We start from the raw sequence: 20,734 nt of genomic DNA, 5'->3' as shown, positions 1-20,734 counted from the left end.
ACGTAATCTTATCAATGAATTTGAATATATTTTCAAATTCACATGAAAACATATACAAAGTTGAAAACGTCGTATTGTTTTGTAAATTTGGAAAAAAAAAAGAACAAAAACAATTATATGTAAAAATTAAAATAGCTCATATAGATGTGTTTTATGGGTTGACGATGTGGAGTTGTGATTATTTTATATTTCGTGTATTTCTTTTACCGAAAATTTAAGATTTATCGTTTTATTTGAATATTTTATAAATTAAGTATGTCGAAATTGTGAATAAGATGTATTATACATTTCATAATTTTTTACTTTATGCCAACATATTATCAACTACTAGTAAGTGCGCATGCTATGTATGTGCATAATATTTAAAAATGAATCAAAATAAAATTTATTATTAGTGATAGTTTAAAAAAAAACTACCTAAAAATACATATTAAGATAATAAACTAATTTAAATATTATGATTTATAAAAAAAAATTTACAAAATGTAGGAAAAGTAAAAGGATTATATGAAAGAATATAACCATTAAAAAAATCATGATAAATAGAGAAGTTAATAAATAAACAAATAAATAAATAATTCTAAATTTTAAAAAAATAAACGACATACCAAAATTAAGTGAAACACCAAAAAGGTGCTCCCACTTTATATACTAGTCGTCATGGCACGCCGTCTTTGCATGCATATAATAAATAATATTTTATATTTTAAAATATATTATGAACAATATATATATATAAAAAACAACACATTATATTTTTAAAAAAGAAAAAAAAATAAAAAATCAACTTAGAGGTACTATTGAAATAATAATAAAATTGGTAATGTTGTGTCATAATCACTATTTGTAAGAGAATAATATTTTTTTTTTATTATAATTTAAACGTAGATAGTAAAAATTATTTACTATCTTTTAACGCACGCAGCCACAAACTCAGGCATCCATCCAAATTTGAGCCCAATATCTCTCCTAAAAAATTTTGAACTATTGTCCCTTGCGAGTGTATAAATGGTCAGATGTTGCAATGTTTTCATGAATTCTGGAGCACATGTGGAATTGGAGTTCATATAAGTAATATATGTCTTTTTAGTATATAATTTATTATATTATTCAATACATTCAAATAAAAAATAGTTTAATATAGTAATAATTTAAAATTTTAAATCTATTAATGTTTGGGAAAACATCATTAATTTCCATTTTTTGGAATTACGGTAACTACATTTCGAAAAAAATATTCATTTTTCAAAAGATACATAAATTTTAGAATATTATAAATAAAATATATAAAATAGCATACCGTATTTTTAAAATAAAATAAAATAGAATCAACTTAAAAACATTATCGACACAAAAAAAATAAAAATACCACCAAGACCACAAAAAAATTGGTATAATAGTGTCATGGACTGCCATTTGCGAATGAAAAATGATATTCCTTTTTATATTAGTATATATATACAATTTTGGTGTCTCTCTTTCTCTCTCTTTTTTTTTTTTGTCTTTTGATAGTTATTATTATTATTATTATATTTTAATAATTTCATGCATCTTTTTTGTCATTATTTGTTTTTATAAATTTAACAGTAACTTATTAATTTATATATACTTTACTAAATGATAAATATTTTATAAATGTTTTGTTTTAAATAATATTTTAAAGAGTTGGTGTGCCATAAATAATTAATAGATATAAATGATTTATGTCCTTCAACATAAACATTATTCTCAATGTTTTACCTCAGACTTGAAAGGTTTACAGTAAAAACGGAGTTATTTTAACTGGTAGTAAATGTTAAGGAGAAACCTACTTGAAGAAACTTGTTCAAAGATAGTTCAGTTCTGCAACAAGTACTCCTTGAAAGATGGCATTTGCGTTCACAGCCCAATATTCAAACTGGGCGTTCATGATAATTTGCTGCTTAGCAACAATTTGCTGTCTCTCTATGCGAAATGTTGTGGAGTTGAACATGCACGCCACTTGTTCGATGAAATGCTCTACAGAGATGTTGTGTCCTGGACTGGAGTTCTGTCTGCTTACGTTAAAGATGGAAACCATGAAGAAGCTCTCAGATTCTTTGACTTGATGAAGGCTTCCGGTGAAAAGCCGAATGAGGTCACGTTTTCAAATGTGCTAAGAACATACTCTGCTTTAGGAGATTTTGTTCACGGTACTAGAGTTCAGGCCTGTGTGATAAAGCATGGTTTTGAATCAAATCCAATCTTGTGTAGTAGTTTGATTGAATTGTATTCCAAATGGGATTTATTTGAGGAAGCCGTTGGAGTGTTCAATGCCATGGAAAAGGGGGATACTGTTTCTTGGACTGCAATAATTTCTTCCTTAGTGCAGGCTGGGAACCAGGTTCGGGCATTACGATTTTTCATTCGCATGATAGAAGTAGGGGTTTCTCCAAACGAGTACACATTTGTAAAACTTTTAGGTGCTTGTAGCTCCCTGGGAATCAATTATGGTAAGTTAATTCATGCCCAATTAATCTTTTGGGGTGTTCGGTTGAATCTGATCTTGAATACGGCGCTTGTTGATATGTATGCAAAGTGCCAAAAGATGGAGGATGCTGTGAAGGTCTTAAAGCAAACATGTGAACAAGATGTGCAATTGTGGACAACTGTGATCACCGGCTTTACCCAAAACTTGAATTTCCAAGAGGCTATTAGTGCATTTAGACAGATGGTGGGCAATAATATTGTACCCAACAACTATACTTATGCTGGAATCCTGAATGCTTGCTCCTCAACTCAAGCTCTGCAATTGGGGAAACAGATACACACACAGCTTATCACAGCGGGGTTAGAGAACGATATTTCTGTGGGAAATGCTCTTTTAAATTTCTACTCAAAGTGTTCCAATGCCATAGAAGACGTTATACAAGTGTTTAAGGGGATACCTATACCAAATGTCATCTCTTGGACCACCTTGATTGCTGGTTTCGCTGCACATGGTCTTAAAAACGAGTGTTTTCTAGCGTTTCTTCAGATGCAATTTTCTGGTCAGCCACCAAATTCCTTTACTCTCTCTTACATTCTTCAAGCTTGTGGTACAACACAATCCCCGAGGGAGACAAGGAAGATTCATGGGTTCGTTATTAAAACAAATGCAGATAATGATGTTATTGTTGGAAATGCTCTTGTTGAAGCCTATGCAGGGTCTCACATGGTGGGTTGTGCGCTGAGTTTGGCTAAAGGAATGAGTAATAGAACTGCCATCACGTACACAATTCTTGCCTCTAAGCTGAATCAGATAGGACATCATAAAACAACATTACAAATCATCAATCACATGCGTGATGATGAGTTACCTATAGATGGCTTCACGATATCTAGTTTCTTATCAGCTTCTGCCAATTTAGGTGCCACTGAAACTGGGAAACAGCTCCATTGCTATTCCATAATATCTGGCTTTTGCACATGGACATCAGTTTTGAATGGTTTGATAGACTTCTATGGGAAATGTTGGTGTATTGAAGATGCCCAGAAAGCTTTTCATGAAATATTTGAACCAGATATCATTTCATGGAACTGTTTGATGCATGGTTTTGCTGCTAATGGGCATACAACATCCGCTCTGTCCACCCTGGAGGACATGAGACTGGCAGGTTTCAGGCCTGATTCTATCACACTGTTGACAGTGCTATTTGCTTGCAATCAAGGTGGTTTAGTAGACATGGGTGTCGAATATTTTCATTCTCTAAGAGAAAGATATGACATAGAACCACAAATAAACCACTATAACTCGCTAGTTGATCTTCTTGGTACGGCTGGCCGGCTAGAAGAGGCTGTGAGCGTGCTGAAATCTATACCTTTCAGACCTAATGCATCAATCTACAAAAGGTTGTTGCAAGCCTGTAAATTGCACAGAAACGTGCTTCTTGGAGAAGAAATGACCAGGAAAGGCCTTGAGCTTGATCCTTCCGATTTAGAGTTTTATGTTCTTCTTGCAGGCATATATGATGAGGCAGGTCTGTATGATTTAGGGGATAATATCCGCTGTAGTATGGAAGAGGCATGTTGAAGGAAGAGTCCTGTCCGTAGCCTTGCTGCAAGTTGCTGTAGTATGGAAGAGGCAATTTGAAGGAAGATTCCTGTCCGTAGCCTTGTTGCAAATTGCTGAAGCTTTCTACTCAGTTCAAACTACATAGTTTATTGATGAAATTGATTGACGTAGCATAATGGGCTTTGGATTCAAGTTTTTGGCTCCTCATGGCACACACATATGCTATAATCATATGCCAGCAGCCAAATATTTTCCAGGCATCTGATTGATAAGAGATCTTGAACAAGTCATTCAATTTCAAGCATGCGAGCAGATGGTTAAAGCATACTAGAAACCTAATTTTCAGAAAGTGCTACTCGATTCACTATCTAGGATGTTGATTGTACTCAATATCAATTCACAATAACACTCTCCAAATACACCAAATCACAAGCCACTTCAACGGAATTATGCCTGTTCAAAATGGCATATGAACAGATAAGCTTTGGGGTCTGTAAGGCTACTAGTATTCCCAATATCAGTTGCTTGTTTGCATGGGGACGTTATAACAAAGATAAACTAAATGAGTCTGTTGGGGAAAAGCCCAATGGAGATTATTAGCTAAAAACTGGAGTTTTTATCCATATGCTCAATATGCAGTTAATGAGGAAAAAGGAAAACACAAGAGCATAAACAAGGGGAAACAAATCCGATACTGAGAGCAGAGAAGAGATGGATCCCAACAGTTGAAGGTGCTTCACAAATAACCAAAAGATGCTGAAGCAAACTACTTTGCTTGTGCTTCACCAGATGTAATTTCAGGATCTTCCTTTTTGGAGCTTGAAATAGCATCCTTTAAAGTGCCAGTATCAACAGCCTCCAATGTCTTATAGAACTCTTCAGGAAGGGGACCAGGTCGATGCAAGGGGATGTGCTTTGGTACAGGAGCATCATTTTCAATAACTTCACATTCATAATCATCAGGAATACCCCATGGCTTCCACTCTGCACCCAATTCAAAGAATTGGTTGACACCATTAAAACTTGAAAAGAAATATTATCAGTTGAAATAGAATGCCTAAAGAGCAGTATAATTCATTAAGTACACCTTGAGAAGAAATAAAAAGACAAAAAACATAGAAATGGTTGATTGAAAGACAAATTCAAGTTTAGAGCAATTAAACGAGGTTAACACTTGACATTGTAGAACCAGATAACCCTTTATTGAGAGTAATATGAAAATTCACACCCAGCAGGTAAAGCATTAAGTCACATGAACCCTTTCCAAGAACAGAAAAGTAAGCACAAATCCTCTGCTGTATCAAATACCTCAGAAAAAGCAAACACAAGTTTACAAGTCACAGTTCTTTTATCATATATACTTTCTCCATAGCATCAGATGCAAACATATCACACTAAGTAACAGAACCTTGGCTCATGCAAGACTTACAAAACACAAGGAAAATTGTCTGTTTTGACATATATCAAAATTTAACTTTCAAATTTGATATGTCTGGTTCCAAGGAATTTTATGTTTTAGCATATTCTCTATTTCAGAAGCTAAGAGCAAATAAGAAATTTATTTTACGCCTTACACATTCATTTCCATTCCATTCATTTTTTACCTCGAGATCTGAATTAATTATCCAACAAGGAAAATGCAGGCTAAAAGCATGCATCTTCTATACATTTTACTGAGAAAAGGACCTAGTGAAGGATGCCAATTAGATCTCAGCAACAATGTTTTCTTAATTTTGCTTGGAATAAAATGCTTCTGCTGAAAGCCTTACCATCAGCACTCTTGCACAAAATTTGAAATTCACGCTAATCAAAATCTGAACCAAGTCAAATTCATATTAAAACCAAATATTCTCCAACTTACAATCCTGAAGCCCTACATTGACAACAAACAAGTAGGTATAGCTTATTTTTATATCATTTGTGATTTTAACTCGCACATCATTCTTTTGTCATTAGCCCTACATTTAGAACTTGGATTTTGGTGAAGAAACATTTCATTAGTTTGTCAATCTGTTTCATTGCTTTTTCCATAACATCCAACTACACTGAAGTTATCATCAACAAAAATTGGGATGGAATTTGTTTCTCAATAAATTTGCTCTTCCTTCCCATTTCATATGTATGTTTAGAAGGAGCATAAGATTACAGTATTAGGTAATCCAGTTTCGTCCAGACTCAACAATGAGAGGATAAATCACACAACATACAGAAAAAAGAGTGCACATTTTGTAAACGCTAAAACAAATGAAAATGCAGTCATAGATTTGCTTAAGAATCAACTGAGGCAAACAAATGAAGATTTTCTGCACGCACCGTTCATGTGGCCAATGAGCTTGAGCTCATCTTGAGCTTCCTCAATCAACTCCTCGACCTGTCCACACCCGAGTCTTTTCTCGATCGCCTCCCAATCCTCCTCCTCCTGACACACCTTCAAGCGGTGGCGGGTGAAGCTCTCGACGGCTTTGCGGTACCCTTCGTCCTCCGGCACCGCCTTGATCTCTTCTAGGGTTTTGGTGTAAAGTCCGATCAGCACTTCTCGTGCGTTGGGTACGACTTCGAGGCCGACGATCCCCGTCGTCTCCTTTATTTTCGCCATCATCATCAGCGGCCGCGCCACTCGCCGGAGAAACATTTTTCCGGTGATTTTTCTTCTCGATTTCGGCTACTCGTTAACCCGCACAGTCAGTCACTCGGCGAAATATCCAACTCATGTGATAATAATGCGACAAAGTTTTGTCTAATAAGGAAACAATGGGCTCTGCAGTTCAGCTTCAGTTGGATTGGGCTTATTTGTGTTGGTAGGCCCCATTTGTAGCCCAATTTTCTTGTATTATAAGATCAATGGTTTATTTTTTGGATAATTATATTTAGACCCTCTAACTATAATCTATTTATACAAATCAATATACATTTAAAAAAAATATACATAAATCTATAGAAGGACATCAGCATCATTTATATAAATAACCTATAATTTTTTGAAAATCACACATATATTTTAAAAAAAGTCAACAACATTACATAAACGACTTTTGCTTCTTAATTATTATGGGTAGTTTCTATAATTATATAAAAGATAACGGTGATTTTTATAAATAAACAATAGATTAAGGGTGTACATAATTATAATTTCTTTAATGATTAATTTGTGATTAACTATGATGTCCTGACATACTATCTATATGTGTATATAATAAATAATTTTTTATATTTAAAATATATTATTTATTTATAAACAAACATAAGATATATAAACCAAAAAATTATATTTTAAAAACAAGAAAAAAAATAAATTTGTAAGTATTATTCAAACAACAAAAGAATTGGTATAGTAGTGTTAAAGTGACGTATAATTACTTTTGTAAAAAAATAATAATAATTGTAATTAATTTCTAAAATTATTTAATTAGTAGTAAAATTATAAGATTTAAAGATTAGTGCAGCATTGTGATATCTTAAGAGTATTTAAAATAAAAGGTGTCAACTACCATAGTTTAAAATAAAGTAGAAAAAGGCACTCAACTTAGGCTTCGAACGGATAAAAGAAAACACCTTCCAATAGCATAAAAGTTTGCCATATTCTGTTCTATTTCTACACTCAAAATTATGAGCTGAAAATAACTGTACATTTCATTTAGTTCAATTCTCGAGCTGGCAGATCTCGGCCAAAAATGTTGATGCTCGAACCTCAGTCCGCCGCCGTCTGGTTCTCCGCCGCAAACTTCGACACTTCAGTTCGCACCATCTCTCACTCCGCAGCCTTCTTCGTCCCCCCGTACTACTTCTATTTCAACCTACTTCGCTTTTGGTTTCATGTGGAAGTGCAGGATTAGTGCCGTGAACTGATTTTTGTCATTGACTTTGTTGCTTAGTAGTAGTAATTGCAGAAGGTGTGGCGGCAGAGTGATGAGCAGAGATGGAATTAGAGCGGCGGCGAAAGAGCAGAATTGGAGCTCGGGGTGGGTGAAGCAGAACGCGATGCCTCAGAGATATCATCCTCTCGAGGAAATCGCGGAGTCGGAGTTATTGGAGAATGGAGATGCTAGGCTGACGCCTGCTGAGACTACGCGAACTATAATTGAGGTATTATGTCGAAGAATGCGAATTTCAAGATAAAGTCGTAGAAAGCAGACAAGTTTAACGAAGTGATTCTTTTGACGCACTTCGTAAACTATATTATGTACTTGACGCCAAACCTCTGGATTTCTTTTTCACTTGGGGGGAAAAATGAAGCTAAGGGCCTTCCGCTAGTATTAAACGACTCTAAAACAAGGCTTGGTTGAGTTCACTGTTCGATCTTTGTGGTGAAATGCTAATTTTGTGCAAAGATTTTTGTTATAGGTGAATAGCAAGGCTACACTTTTCTTTTCTGGTTTGGTAAATGAAGACATTTATGACAACATTTTCTGGCCAGATTTACCTTATGTAACTGATGAACATGGAAGTAAGATCTCTTTTGTGTACATGTCGACATTATCTATTATTGAGTGGAAGTATTGTCACTGTCAATTTTCAACTACTTATTGTCAGATATATACTTTCGAGTGAAGAATGATGGAGACATCCTGCAAAATCTAGCGACTGACGAAACCATTGTGGTAAGATTAACCCTGTTATACTCATGATACAGAAAGGAAAGAAACTATTATATGCCGAAATCTTCATTTAACACCACTTTATGCTTGCTTAATATCTTGGGTACTAATGTGCTGCTACTTGTCACTTTATGTTTTTTTGTTGTATGATGTAATCTTTCTGTTTAGTGGACTTCATTATGCTTATGTTTGGAAGCCATTGATTTGAGATGCATCCTGAACTAAGCTAACAGATTGTGTGCCAAATGGGCTCTGTACTTATCACAGTTAGTAATGGAGAAGAGAGAAAGATAACTAGCCCTAGGAATTTATAATTGCCTCGATGTCAACTACATACCCCTTCTTCCCATGTTCTCATCATAGTATTGTCTTCAGGGATCATCCAAGTCAAATGATTTTTCTTAAGGCATGATTGATTGATTTTTAACCCATGCAGCAAGTCATCATCGGACTTGACAATGCAGAAATGATTAGCCAGATGGAGGCACTAGGTCATTCAGAAATTGATTTTGGCATAGAGGAGCTTGAAAATGAGGATAGCTATGATGATGAGGATGAAGAAGATGCTGATGATGGAGAAGAGGAAGATAATTATGAAAAAGTGGGACATTTTTCGTTGGTTCTTGTACCTCTTTTAGCTCAGCAGATTGTTAATCTCTATCTATTCATCTGCAGGACTGGGTTGCCATTCTTGATGAGGAGGATCAGGATGAAGAATTTGATGGAACACTGGGAGACTGGGCTAAATTGGACACCATGCGCTCTTCTCATCCAATGTACTTTGCCCAAAAGCTAGTAGAGGTGACACTAGTTTTTATTAATAGCTGTTGAAATAAATAGAATTTTATGGATTCTACTACTTTGACTCATCAACTAGTTAATTATTAACTTGGACGATGGTGCTGCTTTTGCACTTATTTAACTTAGCATCCATGTTCCTTTTTTTTTCTTTTTTGTGACTATTTGATTGTACAGGTTGTGTCAGATGCTCCTTTAGATTACATGGATCAGCGTTCTACTGGCCTTGCAGTACAAGGCCTTCTAAGACCTGCATTTGTAGAAGAACACTCAGTCATCCAAAAACATGCATCTGATACTGAATCTAGTGACATTAATACAAATCATGTTGCTGGTAAACAAATACAAGGCATTCTGCGGATTAATGGCCATGAAAAAGAAAAAGAATTGGCACAAGGCAATGTAAGTAGGGCAGAAGAACTGGAGAAGGATGAAACCCTGGGAAATGGATATGTGTTTTACGAGCTAGAGATGATTAAGATTCAGTTAATTTCATCACATGGAGATCAGGTAAATTTTTCCCCTTGGTGAATTTCAGGAACAGGGAGTGTACCCAGTTGCATAATTCCTTTTCTTACTTCTGACTTTTGGTTATCAGGATGTAATTTGAGAGAGCTGACAAAATTAATCTCTTTTCTTTGCTTTTATGTCTCAGAAAATTTACTAACGGTCTAAATCTTTTCTATACTGAAGAATAAAGCTGCAACCTGATCATCCGGTTGACGATTAATTGATGAAATGCATTCTTGTATAGACTCTTTAATCTACTAATCTGTTGTCAAAAGAAAAAGACCAGTCACGGTTTGCATGTAAATGTTTGGTATTATGCTGGAGATGAAAATTTATGCCTGACTTTTCCTACTACTTTCAAAAGTACAAAATTGTGAGAAGTAGGTAAAAATGTGCGTGCAATGCAATTATATACTATGGCAGAGAACATGGGGAGTTAAAAGGGCGTTATGGCTAGACTTGGCATTGTGCACTTTACTCTGCTTCTGCATACTACCCTGCTCCTATGAGCTGGCTGCTACTGAGTATATTGCGCGTCAAAGTTACCAATACTACCTGGAATGTGATGTATTATCTTAATAAAGCATTTTTTGATAAATAGAAGAGTTCGAGGTGGGTCTTTTGTTTGCCACTACGTCAGATAAGTGTAAGTCATTGATTTGTGCCATTGCTGCAGGGTTTTCTTGAAATAGAAGATTTTAGGAGGGCTCAACCTGATGCGATAGCACATTCGGCTGCAAAAATTATATCCCGCCTCAAAGCTGGTGGAGAAAAAATCACGCGAGCTCTAAAATCTCTATGTTGGAGATGCAAGGGTATTCAAGTAGAGGTAACACACTGGACTCTGGTGTTATATAAATAGAAAAATAATGTGCATTAGGTGAATGGGCTAAAAACTGAGCTATATTCTATTCAATCTGCTATCCAAATCGACAGTGAAAAAAGTAAACAATAAGATTATTTCTGCCTCCTAATCCTGTTTGTAGACAAGGGCTTTACCATATAAATCCTACTGAGAAACATGCTCCCTAGTGTTCTTAGACCAATAATTAATGCTGTATCTTTGGTTGAAATGTCAGCTACTAGGCATGGGTATATTCACTTGAACCATATAGAGCCCCGGAATAAATGAGGAAATAACCAACTATCCTGTAATCAGAGAATTTTAATCCTGGTTTCTAATTATCATGCTAACAATTCTAATGTACATCATGATAGGAATGTGTTCTTATAGGAGTTGACAGCCTTGGTTTTGACTTGAGAGTTTGCTCGGGAAGACAAGTTCAGACACTGCGTTTTGCATTTAAGAAACGGGTATATATGCATCTTATATAGTGGTATTGTGTATCTTAACTTTTCTAACTTTTTGCCTTGTATTACCCTCCAATTTAATAGATGCTTCTTGCATAATTACATTTGAGTAGTGGAGTCCAAGCTATTCTTGACTAGACCTTGCGAAGCTTAGGAGGAAACATACCAACACTCCAAACAAGAGTATTGTTAGTTTTGCATGTATGCATAGTTGTTAGGAGAAGATCTTGAGGTCAATGATATGAACATTGCATCAAATTTAAACAGGTTCTTGGAAACTGACTAGTTTGCAAACAGTATATAAAACAAAAGAACCAAAAGAAAAATAAGAGAAGCCAAGAAAGTAGAAATCCAATCTCAGTTTGGATCTCATCTCACATGTGGGAAGGGAAGAACGAGAGAACTATATGCTTATTAAATAAAGCAACTTTAGTTTTTCCGACATAAAACTCATTCAAAAAGCCTTTCAGGTTTTAGACCACCTTTGAAAGACTCCAATTATCTCTGTAGCATGCATACACCTAAGCATCACGGTTCATTTAGTATTCAGTGCTTCACTCTTCTAATTGCTAGTGACACACAGATGCATCATACGTCAACGTTAAATGTTTAATTTAGTGGCTAATACTTATCTTCTCCCTCTTATACATGCATCCTTGCAGGCGTCATCAGAGTATAGTGCTGAAAGACAACTAAATGATTTACTGTTTCCTAAAGTCCACAAATTCCAACAAGTGAAAGAACCTCAACAAACCGAGTTTTAGGTTCAAGAACTCAACTTCACTTACGTATCTCTATATTATATGCTTACAGACCACTTGCTGTATATATAGCGTGTATGGACAATCTCTCAGTTTCAGATCCCCCTTTATTACTTAATCCAAGTTCATAATGATGAAACTTTTGGCACATTTTTATCTTTTGATTGGATCAGAGTCAATCAACAGTTTGGATCTTCTATTGCAAAGTATTTTAGCATCTTGTATTACACTTTACATATATAAATTTCATGTCACCTATACATTCGAGGAAAAAAATTATAGATATGGCATGTATATGTGAAGTATAACATGAGATGCAACACCACTTTGCAATAAAAGATCCAGACTCTGGGCAAGAAAATTGCATATACTGGTATTTCAGAATATGCAACAGGTAAATCCTAACGAAATTCAACCCAGAAAAATCAAGATGCTATGCCTATGTATATATAAATGCACTGAACATCTTATTACATTGCATTTGCATCCAATCTTGCATTCTAGTTCAGCATTGATGATCCTTCATCCTTATTCCTATTTATGATTTGGAAGTTTATAAACCAACCTCAGCAAAATCATTGCTTAGCCTCATTATCCACATAGTTCTCATACACCATTTGTGCACTCAAGAGATCCACAACAGCAGAACCAACTGATTTAAACACAGTAATCTCATCCCAAGTCCTCCTCCCAACTTTCTCACCCTTGATCAACTCCACCAAGTCCCCCACAATCTCATCCTTCCTAATCACCCCTCTCTCAAACGCTCCCACCAGCTCTCCCGCCTCCACCATGCCGCCCCGCCTCCACCATTGCTGCCGCACTATCGACAAACACCCGGCCCTGTCTCACCGCGTCATCATCACATTCCCTCATGGACGGCGTAAACGACCCCACCAAGTCCAAATGCGCCCCTTCCTTCAAATCCATTCCCTTAACCAATGCAACTTCTGAATTGGTGGCACAACTGATAATGTCTCCCTTCCTCACCACCTCCTCCAAGCACCCGTGGCTCTCAAACTGTACCCCTTCAAATCCACCCTCCTCTGTCAACCGATCAACCAAGCTTCTCGCCTTAGAAAGGGTTCTATTCCAAAGTACAACCGTCTTCACGCTCGGCCTAACCGTCAAATGAGCCTTGATCAAATGTGAAGCTAAAGCACCAGCCCCGATCATCGCAAGAGTCACGGCTTCTTCTCTCGACAGGTATAAGGAAGCGAGGGCCGACACGCAGGCCGTGCGGTAAAGGGTGAGCTCGGTGGCGTCCATGGCGGCCAACGGCTGGCCGGTGAGGGAGTTGAAGAGCACGTAAACAGCGTGCACCCCCGGTAAGTTTAGAGTAGAGTTGTTGGAGTGGTGGGTGACTAGTTTGGCGCCAATGTAAGGGAGGAGTGGGGAGGTTGACCAAGAGGGCATGAGGAGGAAGGAGGAGGAGGGGCTTGTTTGGTGGGCGTGGCGGAGAGGGGACTGGACGGCGGCGGAGAGCGGTGGCAGGGTGGATTGGAGGTGGCGGATGAGGGATTTGTGGGTGATGAGAGAGTGGAGTGCGGTGGTGGAGATGAAAACTGGCGGCGCGGCGGTCGCCATGATTGGGAGGCTGAAACCTGAGAGTGTACGTTTGTTAGACAAGTGACGACAGGAGCAGAGATGGAAATGGTGGGAATGGTGGGAATTGTAGAGATAGAAGAAACTAAGTCGAATTCACCATTGCACACCAAAAGAAAGTCTACGTCAACAAACAATAATGCCAAATCTGTGGGCCCTTTTGCTAAGGGCACAAAATAGGGAAAAGTCTTGATCTCGAATTGGTTATGTTATATCTACTTTCACATCAACTATGCTTCATGTAATATAATCTTTTTTAAAATTGATAGATATAATATTTATTTTTTTAATTAAATTTTTGGATAATATTGCTTATATATATATATATATATATATTTGTAGTTTAAAGGATTTATTTTCTTTATAATTTTGTATTTTAAGTTTAATTAATTTTTTCTTAATTGAAAAAAAGTATATTTTAAATTATAATAAAAATAAAATATAATTGGTAAGTTAAATAGTTCAAATTTTTTTACAGTATTATTTAACTTACCAATTATATTTTATTGGTAAGTTAAATAATAAATAAGTTTTTAGGTTAATTTTTTCATTTTAATAATTTAAAATTATGTTATTATAAATGATTACTTGGTAAACTTACAAAATTAATTTTTTGTTCATAATTTATCTTTCTCATATTAAATAAAACAAAATGTTTGGAATTTATTTTCTTTTGATTATAACAAAGACCTTTAATACAAAAGTATTATAATTTTTTCTTCCCTTTTTCTTTCAATATTTCTATTTCATTCACTTTTTTATTTTCTCTCACTGAATCAAACGAAACTTGAGCCGAGATGATGTCAATGTGATTCCTTAGATATAATTAATGATGCAATTGTAAATAATATGGCCCATGATCCATTTTTGGTAGGCAGAGTCCAAAGGCCCACTTCCCTCAATCTCCTGGGATGGCTCTCAACCCAGCCCAATTTTATAGCCCATAACCCGACCCACCACTCGGTCCATGACCTGATCCAGGTTCTATCTGGCCTCTTTTTCCATATTATTGGGCTTCATCAATTAGCCCATCAATCTCCAGAGCCCCGTCAGTATATAAACCCCTAATCCCCCGTTGGTTCTAGGGTTTTCATTCAGTCATAAGCTGCTCCATTTTCTTCAGTCACCAGTCTCAACTTTCTCTCTTCTTCCATCCAAATTGCTCGGCAGCCATGGTGAAGCTCACATTCATTCTAACTGTATTTTTCTTTTTTTTACAGTTTTCGCGTGTGAATATCTAGCCGAACGCGGTTAACTTTGCTTATTGTATGTTTTTTGTTTAGATCATTAAAGAGAAGGACAGGAGAGAGATCTGCAAATACCTCTTTCAAGGTCGGATTAACATTGTATATTTAAGTATATGTAGAGATATTCTCAATGCAACTATCAATTTTTTATTTATATTTTTGTGTTATGCGTAATTTTATTTGCTTTGTTACACGCGTCCTAAGAAGATACTGGATTGTATTACGTGCTCATTGTTTGTGTTGTTTTGTATGTTTACAGAGGGTGTGTGCTATGCCAAGAAGGATTTTAACTTAGCGAAGCACCCGGAGATTGATGTCCCGAATCTCCAGGTGATTAAGCTCATGCAGAGCTTCAAATCAAAGGAATACGTGCGCGAGACCTTTGCTTGGATGCATTATTATTGGTACCTTACGAATGACGGAATTGAGTTCCTACGTACATATCTCAACCTCCCATCCGAGATTGTACCTGCCACGCTGAAGAAGTCAGCCAGGCCTCTCGGACGTCCTATGGGTGGTCCCCCTGGTGATCGTCCTCGGTAATAACACTTTCTTAGTTGATACGTTCAGGTCACGAATTAGTGAAGCAATTTATATGTTTTATTTGAGCAAAAATTCTGTTAAAGTCGACATGATCTTCAGAAGTGCTGGAAAACCTATTTAGCTAGTTAGTTATTTGATGCTTGGTGTTAATACATTCGTATAGTGTTTATGGATGAATAGATCTATTCTTATTTTCATACGGGGTAGTTTGATTTTTGGTACAGTATATCTTGTGTCAAGGAGATGTCCAGAGATGTTGCTTAGATGTAATGTTGATTATTCAGAGTGCTTGGGTTCTATGATGCTGGGGGACGCATATGTTCCAATATTTTATCTGTTAGCTGTTTTAAAGCTGGTTTGTGGTATTTTAATAATTGATGTGGCTTTCTTTGTCTTGTTTATTGGTGATGTATATGTAGTTACAGTTTATTTTGTTTTTAGTAGTGTGCTAAGAATTCTATCAACCCATAACAGAGTCGCGAACTTCAAGATTTATTTTGACTTTTTCATAATTATGCTTGTTTGGGTTGTCCTAACAGTGGACCTCCAAGATTTGAGGGCGACCGGCCACGTTTTGGTGATAGAGATGGATACCGTGGTGGGCCAAGAGCACCACCAGGTGAATTTGGAGGTGAAAAGGGTGGAGCACCTGCTGATTACCAACCTGCTTTCAGGGTAATTTTGGTTCTCTCACTGTATTTTGTTCCCCAAGATCTGGCCTCTATTACTGCTTTTCATTTTTCTATATAAGGATTATTGTGGAACTTGCACTTTTTTTCTCCCCTTTTATAATATGATCAGACTTGAGTGATTTCAGTCCTATTTAGTTGATGCTTGGGTATAAAATAGTAGAATGCCCAGATTACTCTTGAGTTTGTTTGGGTATAAATCAAATGTGAGCATACTTATTGTTGTATTAATTTGCGTCGAGTTTCTTAGGTTCATCATTGTGGAATGGATCATTAGCTTAGACCTAGAGATTAAGTTTGGTTGGTGTTTTGTGTGAGATATTCTTCCATTGAGTTTGTAGTTTCATGTTTTTTATGGTAAGAAGTTTGTGTTTGTAAGATTAGATTGAGCTTGCATCTTAATTTTGCACCTGTTGCACTCTCCTTAAGAGAAATCCATCTTTCAATTTGCCATCTATTATTTCAGACTATGCTTGCATTGTTAATTTATTTGTCTAAGTATAGAAATTAAATTTTGTATGTGGAACTTTATTTTTATATCATGCTCGACAAGGAAAATAGACTGCCATCGTATGAACCTCCACTTTGTTGAACATGCAGGGTGGTGCTGGTGGGCGTCCTGGTTTTGGCCGAGGTGCTGGCGGCTTTGGTGGGGCACCTTCAAGTTAATTTTTCGATTTCCTCAATTTAGTTATAGTTTTTTATACGATTTCAAATTTTGATTTGTGCCGAACTAATTTTTTTCCATGAGAATATCACAAGTTCTTTGATGCCCATAATTTTGTTGAATTCTTATATACATTGGATGAGTACTTGTGCTGGACTTTGTTTAAATTAACAGTCATGCTCTTTAGTGCTAAGAAGAAATGCTCTAGCCCCACTACGGCTGCAGTATGGAGCAGCCATGTCTGCGAATTTGCTTGTGCCTGTTTTACTGGTTTTGTAGCTGCTGCTTCCTGTATACTCAGATTTTAAAAGCTGAGTAAGATTGTAGGTTTTAGAACTATGAGCAGGTCCGTCGCTCTCCTTGTAGGGTTTTGAAGGAGTGGGGAACTTACACAAGAAACAACAAAATTGATGAAGAGTCATTTTACATATCAATAACTAGTGATTAAAGTAACTTTTCTTTTATACTAACTTAATTAAATTGGGTGGAAATAAGATAATAATAATTAATTTGAACATGCAGTCATAGGAAACTGTAAATAGAAAATTAGCTTCATATAGACGGGATTTCTTGTTGGAAAGTTAAGTTTCAAGTTATTTCGGTTTATAAAAGAAAAGTAGTTACTCTAGGTGCCGCTCATGTTGTAATTTTGGGTTTGGGTTTGGGTTGCACTTATGTCGTCAAACTTGATGTTTGTCCCAAAAGTTAAAGCAAATAATAATAATAATAAAAAAAAAAGGATAATCACACTTTCCTTCCTGATATTGTTGTAATTATGCAAAGATTTTTTGTGATTTGAGAAATTACATATAGCATTCTTAAAATTTGTTTCTATCTAATAAATAAGTTTTTTTTTAGATAAAATTTATTAAATTTGTTGAAATTAATAAATAAATAAATAAATAAATCTATATTAACCGTTGATCGATTTATTAATGATTATTGCAAATTAAATAATTTTTTATGATTAAAATGTTTTCTCATACGTTTTTACGCTTTAATGCATATGAAAAAGTATATTTTTACCGTCATAAGGGCAATTTAAAATCGAAAAAAAACTGTTGATATGTAATAATTCAGTAATAATATCAAATTCTTATTCATTTCTTTTGTTAATATTAGTGAATTCAATGAGTTTTGACTAACGAGGGATTTATTTATTAGACGAAAAAAAATTTCAAGAATACTAGATATAATTTTTCAAACCATATGGAATTTATGTTTAATTACACTAAATCTCAATGGAGAGGAGTATAATTATTTCCAAAAAACACATTTTTATTTCCTCGCTACACATTTTTTTGTATTTCGATGTTGATGGCACAAAGTCAAGCCTGTTTGAATCTAGTAGCAAAATCATAAATTCAGAAGTCATAAAATCCTTGATCTACTCGATTTTTGGCCAAAATCATTCTCTTCCTTCTAATTTTCCAGTTAATAACCTCTCTCTGTGTGCAAATCAGTGGAGATTAAAAGCTTCTGGGGCCAGTTTATGAAGGTTTTTAGATATCCGACAACTGAAAATCCATCGGTATTCAATAAAGAAAAGATGATTTTCTTGTAGTTATTCTTGATAGATTTCTCTCCCCCAAGGAACGTAAGGCAGTTGCCTAAAGTAGTTCTTGGAAGTGTGGAGCATGAATTAGATGTTGTCATTGTTATGTTCAAGCTTCTTCAGCTCAATGAAACACTGCTAATAGAAAAGAAAAATGTTATCCACAAGTATTTAGTGTGTCTACTTGCCCTTTCGACAAAGAGAGGCACCAAACTACTAATCGCGACTACTTTTAGGGTGAAGAATGTGAGCTGCTCAGCTCTGTTCCTCGTCAAATATCATTTGCCGTTCTCGTGCTCAACTAATTCACTGCTCGTTATAGCACCCTTTTTCTTTCCCTCATTTCCTGCCTTCAGCCCCTCAGCATTTGCTCTCTTACGAACCGTTCTCGCTCAACCTCCAATCCTCTCCCTACAAGTTGCTATTTTCGGACATTAGCTTCGTCCGAATGTTGGGAAGTTGCAGTATTTAGAAACAGCGTTCAACACCCAACTAGAACAACAACATCGGCAATTGGGAACATAGGAACAACAACAAGGACCATTCCACTATTTCACTTGTAGCAGAAAACAGTACATGTTGTACAGGACACGTATGGCTTATGAGACACATTAACAACTTGAGACACACACATATACTGAAACGCTCTCGAAGGGAAAAAGTAAGATAAGACGCTTATAATTTGATAGACACTTGCGCCCACTATATCAAACCCTCGTATAAATAAAACCGTAAAATCCCAGAAAATTGTTCAGTCACAAGGAAACCATTTTAATTTAGTCAACCTCCTCCATTTTGCTTTCTTCGTTACCCTCTTCTTCAAGGGCTGGCATGTCAGCATCGTCGCCACCTTCATCCTCATCAATGCTCAGACCCAACTTCAGCATCCTGTGGATTCTCGATGCGAAGGTGTTGGGATCATCCAGGCTGAAGCCAGAAGTGAGCAATGCAGTCTCAAATAGCAACAGAACGAGGTCCTTAACCGACTTGTCGTTCTTGTCGGCCTCAGCTCTCTTCCTCAGCTCCTCCATGATTCCATTGTCGGGGTTTATTTCCATGGTCTTCTTGCTAGACATGTATGAGCTCATGCTGCTGTCTCTCAGAGCCTGGGCCTTCATGATCCTTTCCATGTTTGCCGTCCAACCGTATTCTCCAGTCACCAGACAACATGGGGAGTCCACAATTCTGTCGGAAATAACCACCTTCTCAACCTTGTCGCCGAGAATGTCCTTCATTACCTTGCAGAGGCTCTCAAACGACTTCTTTTTCTCCTCTTTCTTCTTTTTCTCTTCCTCGGTCTCATCGTCAAGTTTCAACCCCTCCTTGGTGGCAGAAACTAATTTCTTGCCATCATACTCCTTCAACTGCCCAACTGCATACTCGTCAATAGCATCAACCATGAAAAGCACCTCATAGCCCTTCTTCTTGAGCCGCTCCAAGAACGGTGAGTTTTCTACAGCTTTCTTGCTCTCACCAGTGATGTAGTAAATGTCCTTCTGCCCCTCCTTCATTCTGGTAACATAGTCCTTCAGGCTTGTCATCTCATCTCCACTCTTGGTTGAGTGATATCGAAGCAAGTCAGCCAATTTAGCCCTGTTTTGGCTGTCCTCGTGGATACCCAACTTCAAGTTCTTAGAGAAAGCGTCATAGAACTTGTTATAGTCCTCCTTGTTCTCTGCAATCTCATTGAACATCTCAATGCACTTCTTCACAAGGTTCTTTCTAATAACTTTCAGAATCTTGTTTTGCTGCAACATCTCACGGGAGATGTTAAGTGGCAAGTCATCAGAATCCACAACACCTTTGACAAATCCAAGGTACTCGGGAATGAGCTCTTCACAGTTATCCATGATGAAGACCCTTCTGACATAGAGTTTAATGTTGTTCATTTTCTTCCGGGTGTCGAAGAGATCAAACGGAGCTCTTCTTGGCACAAAGAGGATTGCCTTGAACTCAAGCTGACCTTCAACAGAGAAGTGCTTGACAGCGAGGTGGTCCTCCCAGTCATTAGTCAAGCTCTTGTAGAAAGAGGCATACTCCTCTTTCGTGATCTCCTCAGGTTTGCGGAGCCAGATAGGTTTCTGCTTGTTGATGAGCTGCCACTCATGAGAAACCTCCTTGATCTTCTTTTTCTTGCCCTTATCTTTCTCTTTCTCCTCATCAACCTCCTCAACATCACCCTCCTCTTCCTTCTTGGGTTCCTCATCCTCATCATCACTAATTTCTTTCTCTGTCGTCTTTTCAGTCCAGAGGTAAATCGGGTAGCTAATGAATTCAGAGTGCTTCTTTACGAGATCCTTTATTCTCCTTTCCTCCAAGTATTCCAGCTGCACATTGCACAGAAACAGAGTCAATACAAGAAGAGGTTAAAGCTGTAGTTCAAAGAAGTAATCACATATTCCCACATTGTACAACAATATTAGTCAGAGGGCAATTTATGT

General features: G+C 36.6%; 6 protein-coding genes across 9 annotated transcripts in view; 3 read left to right on the top strand and 3 right to left on the bottom strand.

Moving 5' to 3' along the window:
- LOC105166911 (pentatricopeptide repeat-containing protein At5g52850, chloroplastic) lies at positions 1,747–4,650 on the top strand. The gene has a single exon (XM_011086432.2). The coding sequence runs from the start codon at positions 1,793–1,795 to the stop codon at positions 4,028–4,030; it is 2,238 nt and encodes a 745-aa protein (XP_011084734.1). The 5' UTR covers positions 1,747–1,792; the 3' UTR covers positions 4,031–4,650.
- On the bottom strand, positions 4,519–6,738 carry LOC105166710 (probable NADH dehydrogenase [ubiquinone] 1 alpha subcomplex subunit 5, mitochondrial). The gene is made up of 2 exons (XM_011086163.2): positions 6,326–6,738; positions 4,519–4,996 (listed from the first exon to the last, which is right to left on the bottom strand). Exons 1-2 carry the CDS (start codon positions 6,642–6,644, stop codon positions 4,779–4,781), a joined length of 537 nt encoding a protein of 178 aa, XP_011084465.1. The 5' UTR covers positions 6,645–6,738; the 3' UTR covers positions 4,519–4,778.
- LOC105166708 (uncharacterized protein At3g49140) lies at positions 7,561–12,143 on the top strand. Of its 4 annotated transcripts, none has more exons than XR_848210.2 (10): positions 7,561–7,787; positions 7,885–8,095; positions 8,354–8,456; positions 8,543–8,610; positions 9,044–9,208; positions 9,283–9,408; positions 9,583–9,915; positions 10,592–10,744; positions 11,150–11,229; positions 11,889–12,143. XR_848210.2 is itself a non-coding variant. In XM_011086162.2 (10 exons), exons 1-10 carry the CDS (start codon positions 7,684–7,686, stop codon positions 11,988–11,990), a joined length of 1,458 nt encoding a protein of 485 aa, XP_011084464.1. In that variant the 5' UTR covers positions 7,561–7,683; the 3' UTR covers positions 11,991–12,143. The 4 variants fall into 4 exon arrangements, 3 of the variants coding, with proteins under 3 accessions (XP_011084464.1, XP_011084463.1, XP_020551127.1); XM_011086162.2 differs by having other exon boundaries at positions 7,888–8,095; positions 11,134–11,229; XM_011086161.2 differs by having other exon boundaries at positions 11,134–11,229.
- LOC105166707 (delta(1)-pyrroline-2-carboxylate reductase) lies at positions 12,286–13,733 on the bottom strand. The gene is given in 2 exon segments (XM_011086160.2): positions 12,286–12,799; positions 12,801–13,733. Coding segments are annotated over 2 exon segments (1,011 nt in total). The 5' UTR covers positions 13,575–13,733; the 3' UTR covers positions 12,286–12,562.
- Positions 14,657–16,927, top strand: LOC105166706 (40S ribosomal protein S10-1-like). The gene is made up of 5 exons (XM_011086159.2): positions 14,657–14,767; positions 14,876–14,924; positions 15,099–15,378; positions 15,922–16,057; positions 16,672–16,927. Exons 1-5 carry the CDS (start codon positions 14,765–14,767, stop codon positions 16,738–16,740), a joined length of 537 nt encoding a protein of 178 aa, XP_011084461.1. The 5' UTR covers positions 14,657–14,764; the 3' UTR covers positions 16,741–16,927.
- Positions 18,807–20,734, bottom strand: part of LOC105166705 (heat shock protein 83-like) — a 3,169-nt gene continuing 1,241 nt past the window's right edge. The window contains exon 3 of the mRNA XM_011086158.2: positions 18,807–20,649. Within this exon, the coding sequence (XP_011084460.1) occupies positions 19,070–20,649 (1,580 nt within the window). The 3' untranslated portion in view covers positions 18,807–19,069. The remainder of the gene's footprint in view (positions 20,650–20,734) is intronic.

Source organism: Sesamum indicum, linkage group LG7 (genome assembly GCF_000512975.1).
Source record: "Sesamum indicum cultivar Zhongzhi No. 13 linkage group LG7, S_indicum_v1.0, whole genome shotgun sequence".
NCBI lineage: Eukaryota > Viridiplantae > Streptophyta > Magnoliopsida > Lamiales > Pedaliaceae > Sesamum > Sesamum indicum.
The sequence above is the reverse complement of the archived record's forward strand: the minus strand, read 5'-3'. Positions and strand labels throughout refer to the sequence as shown.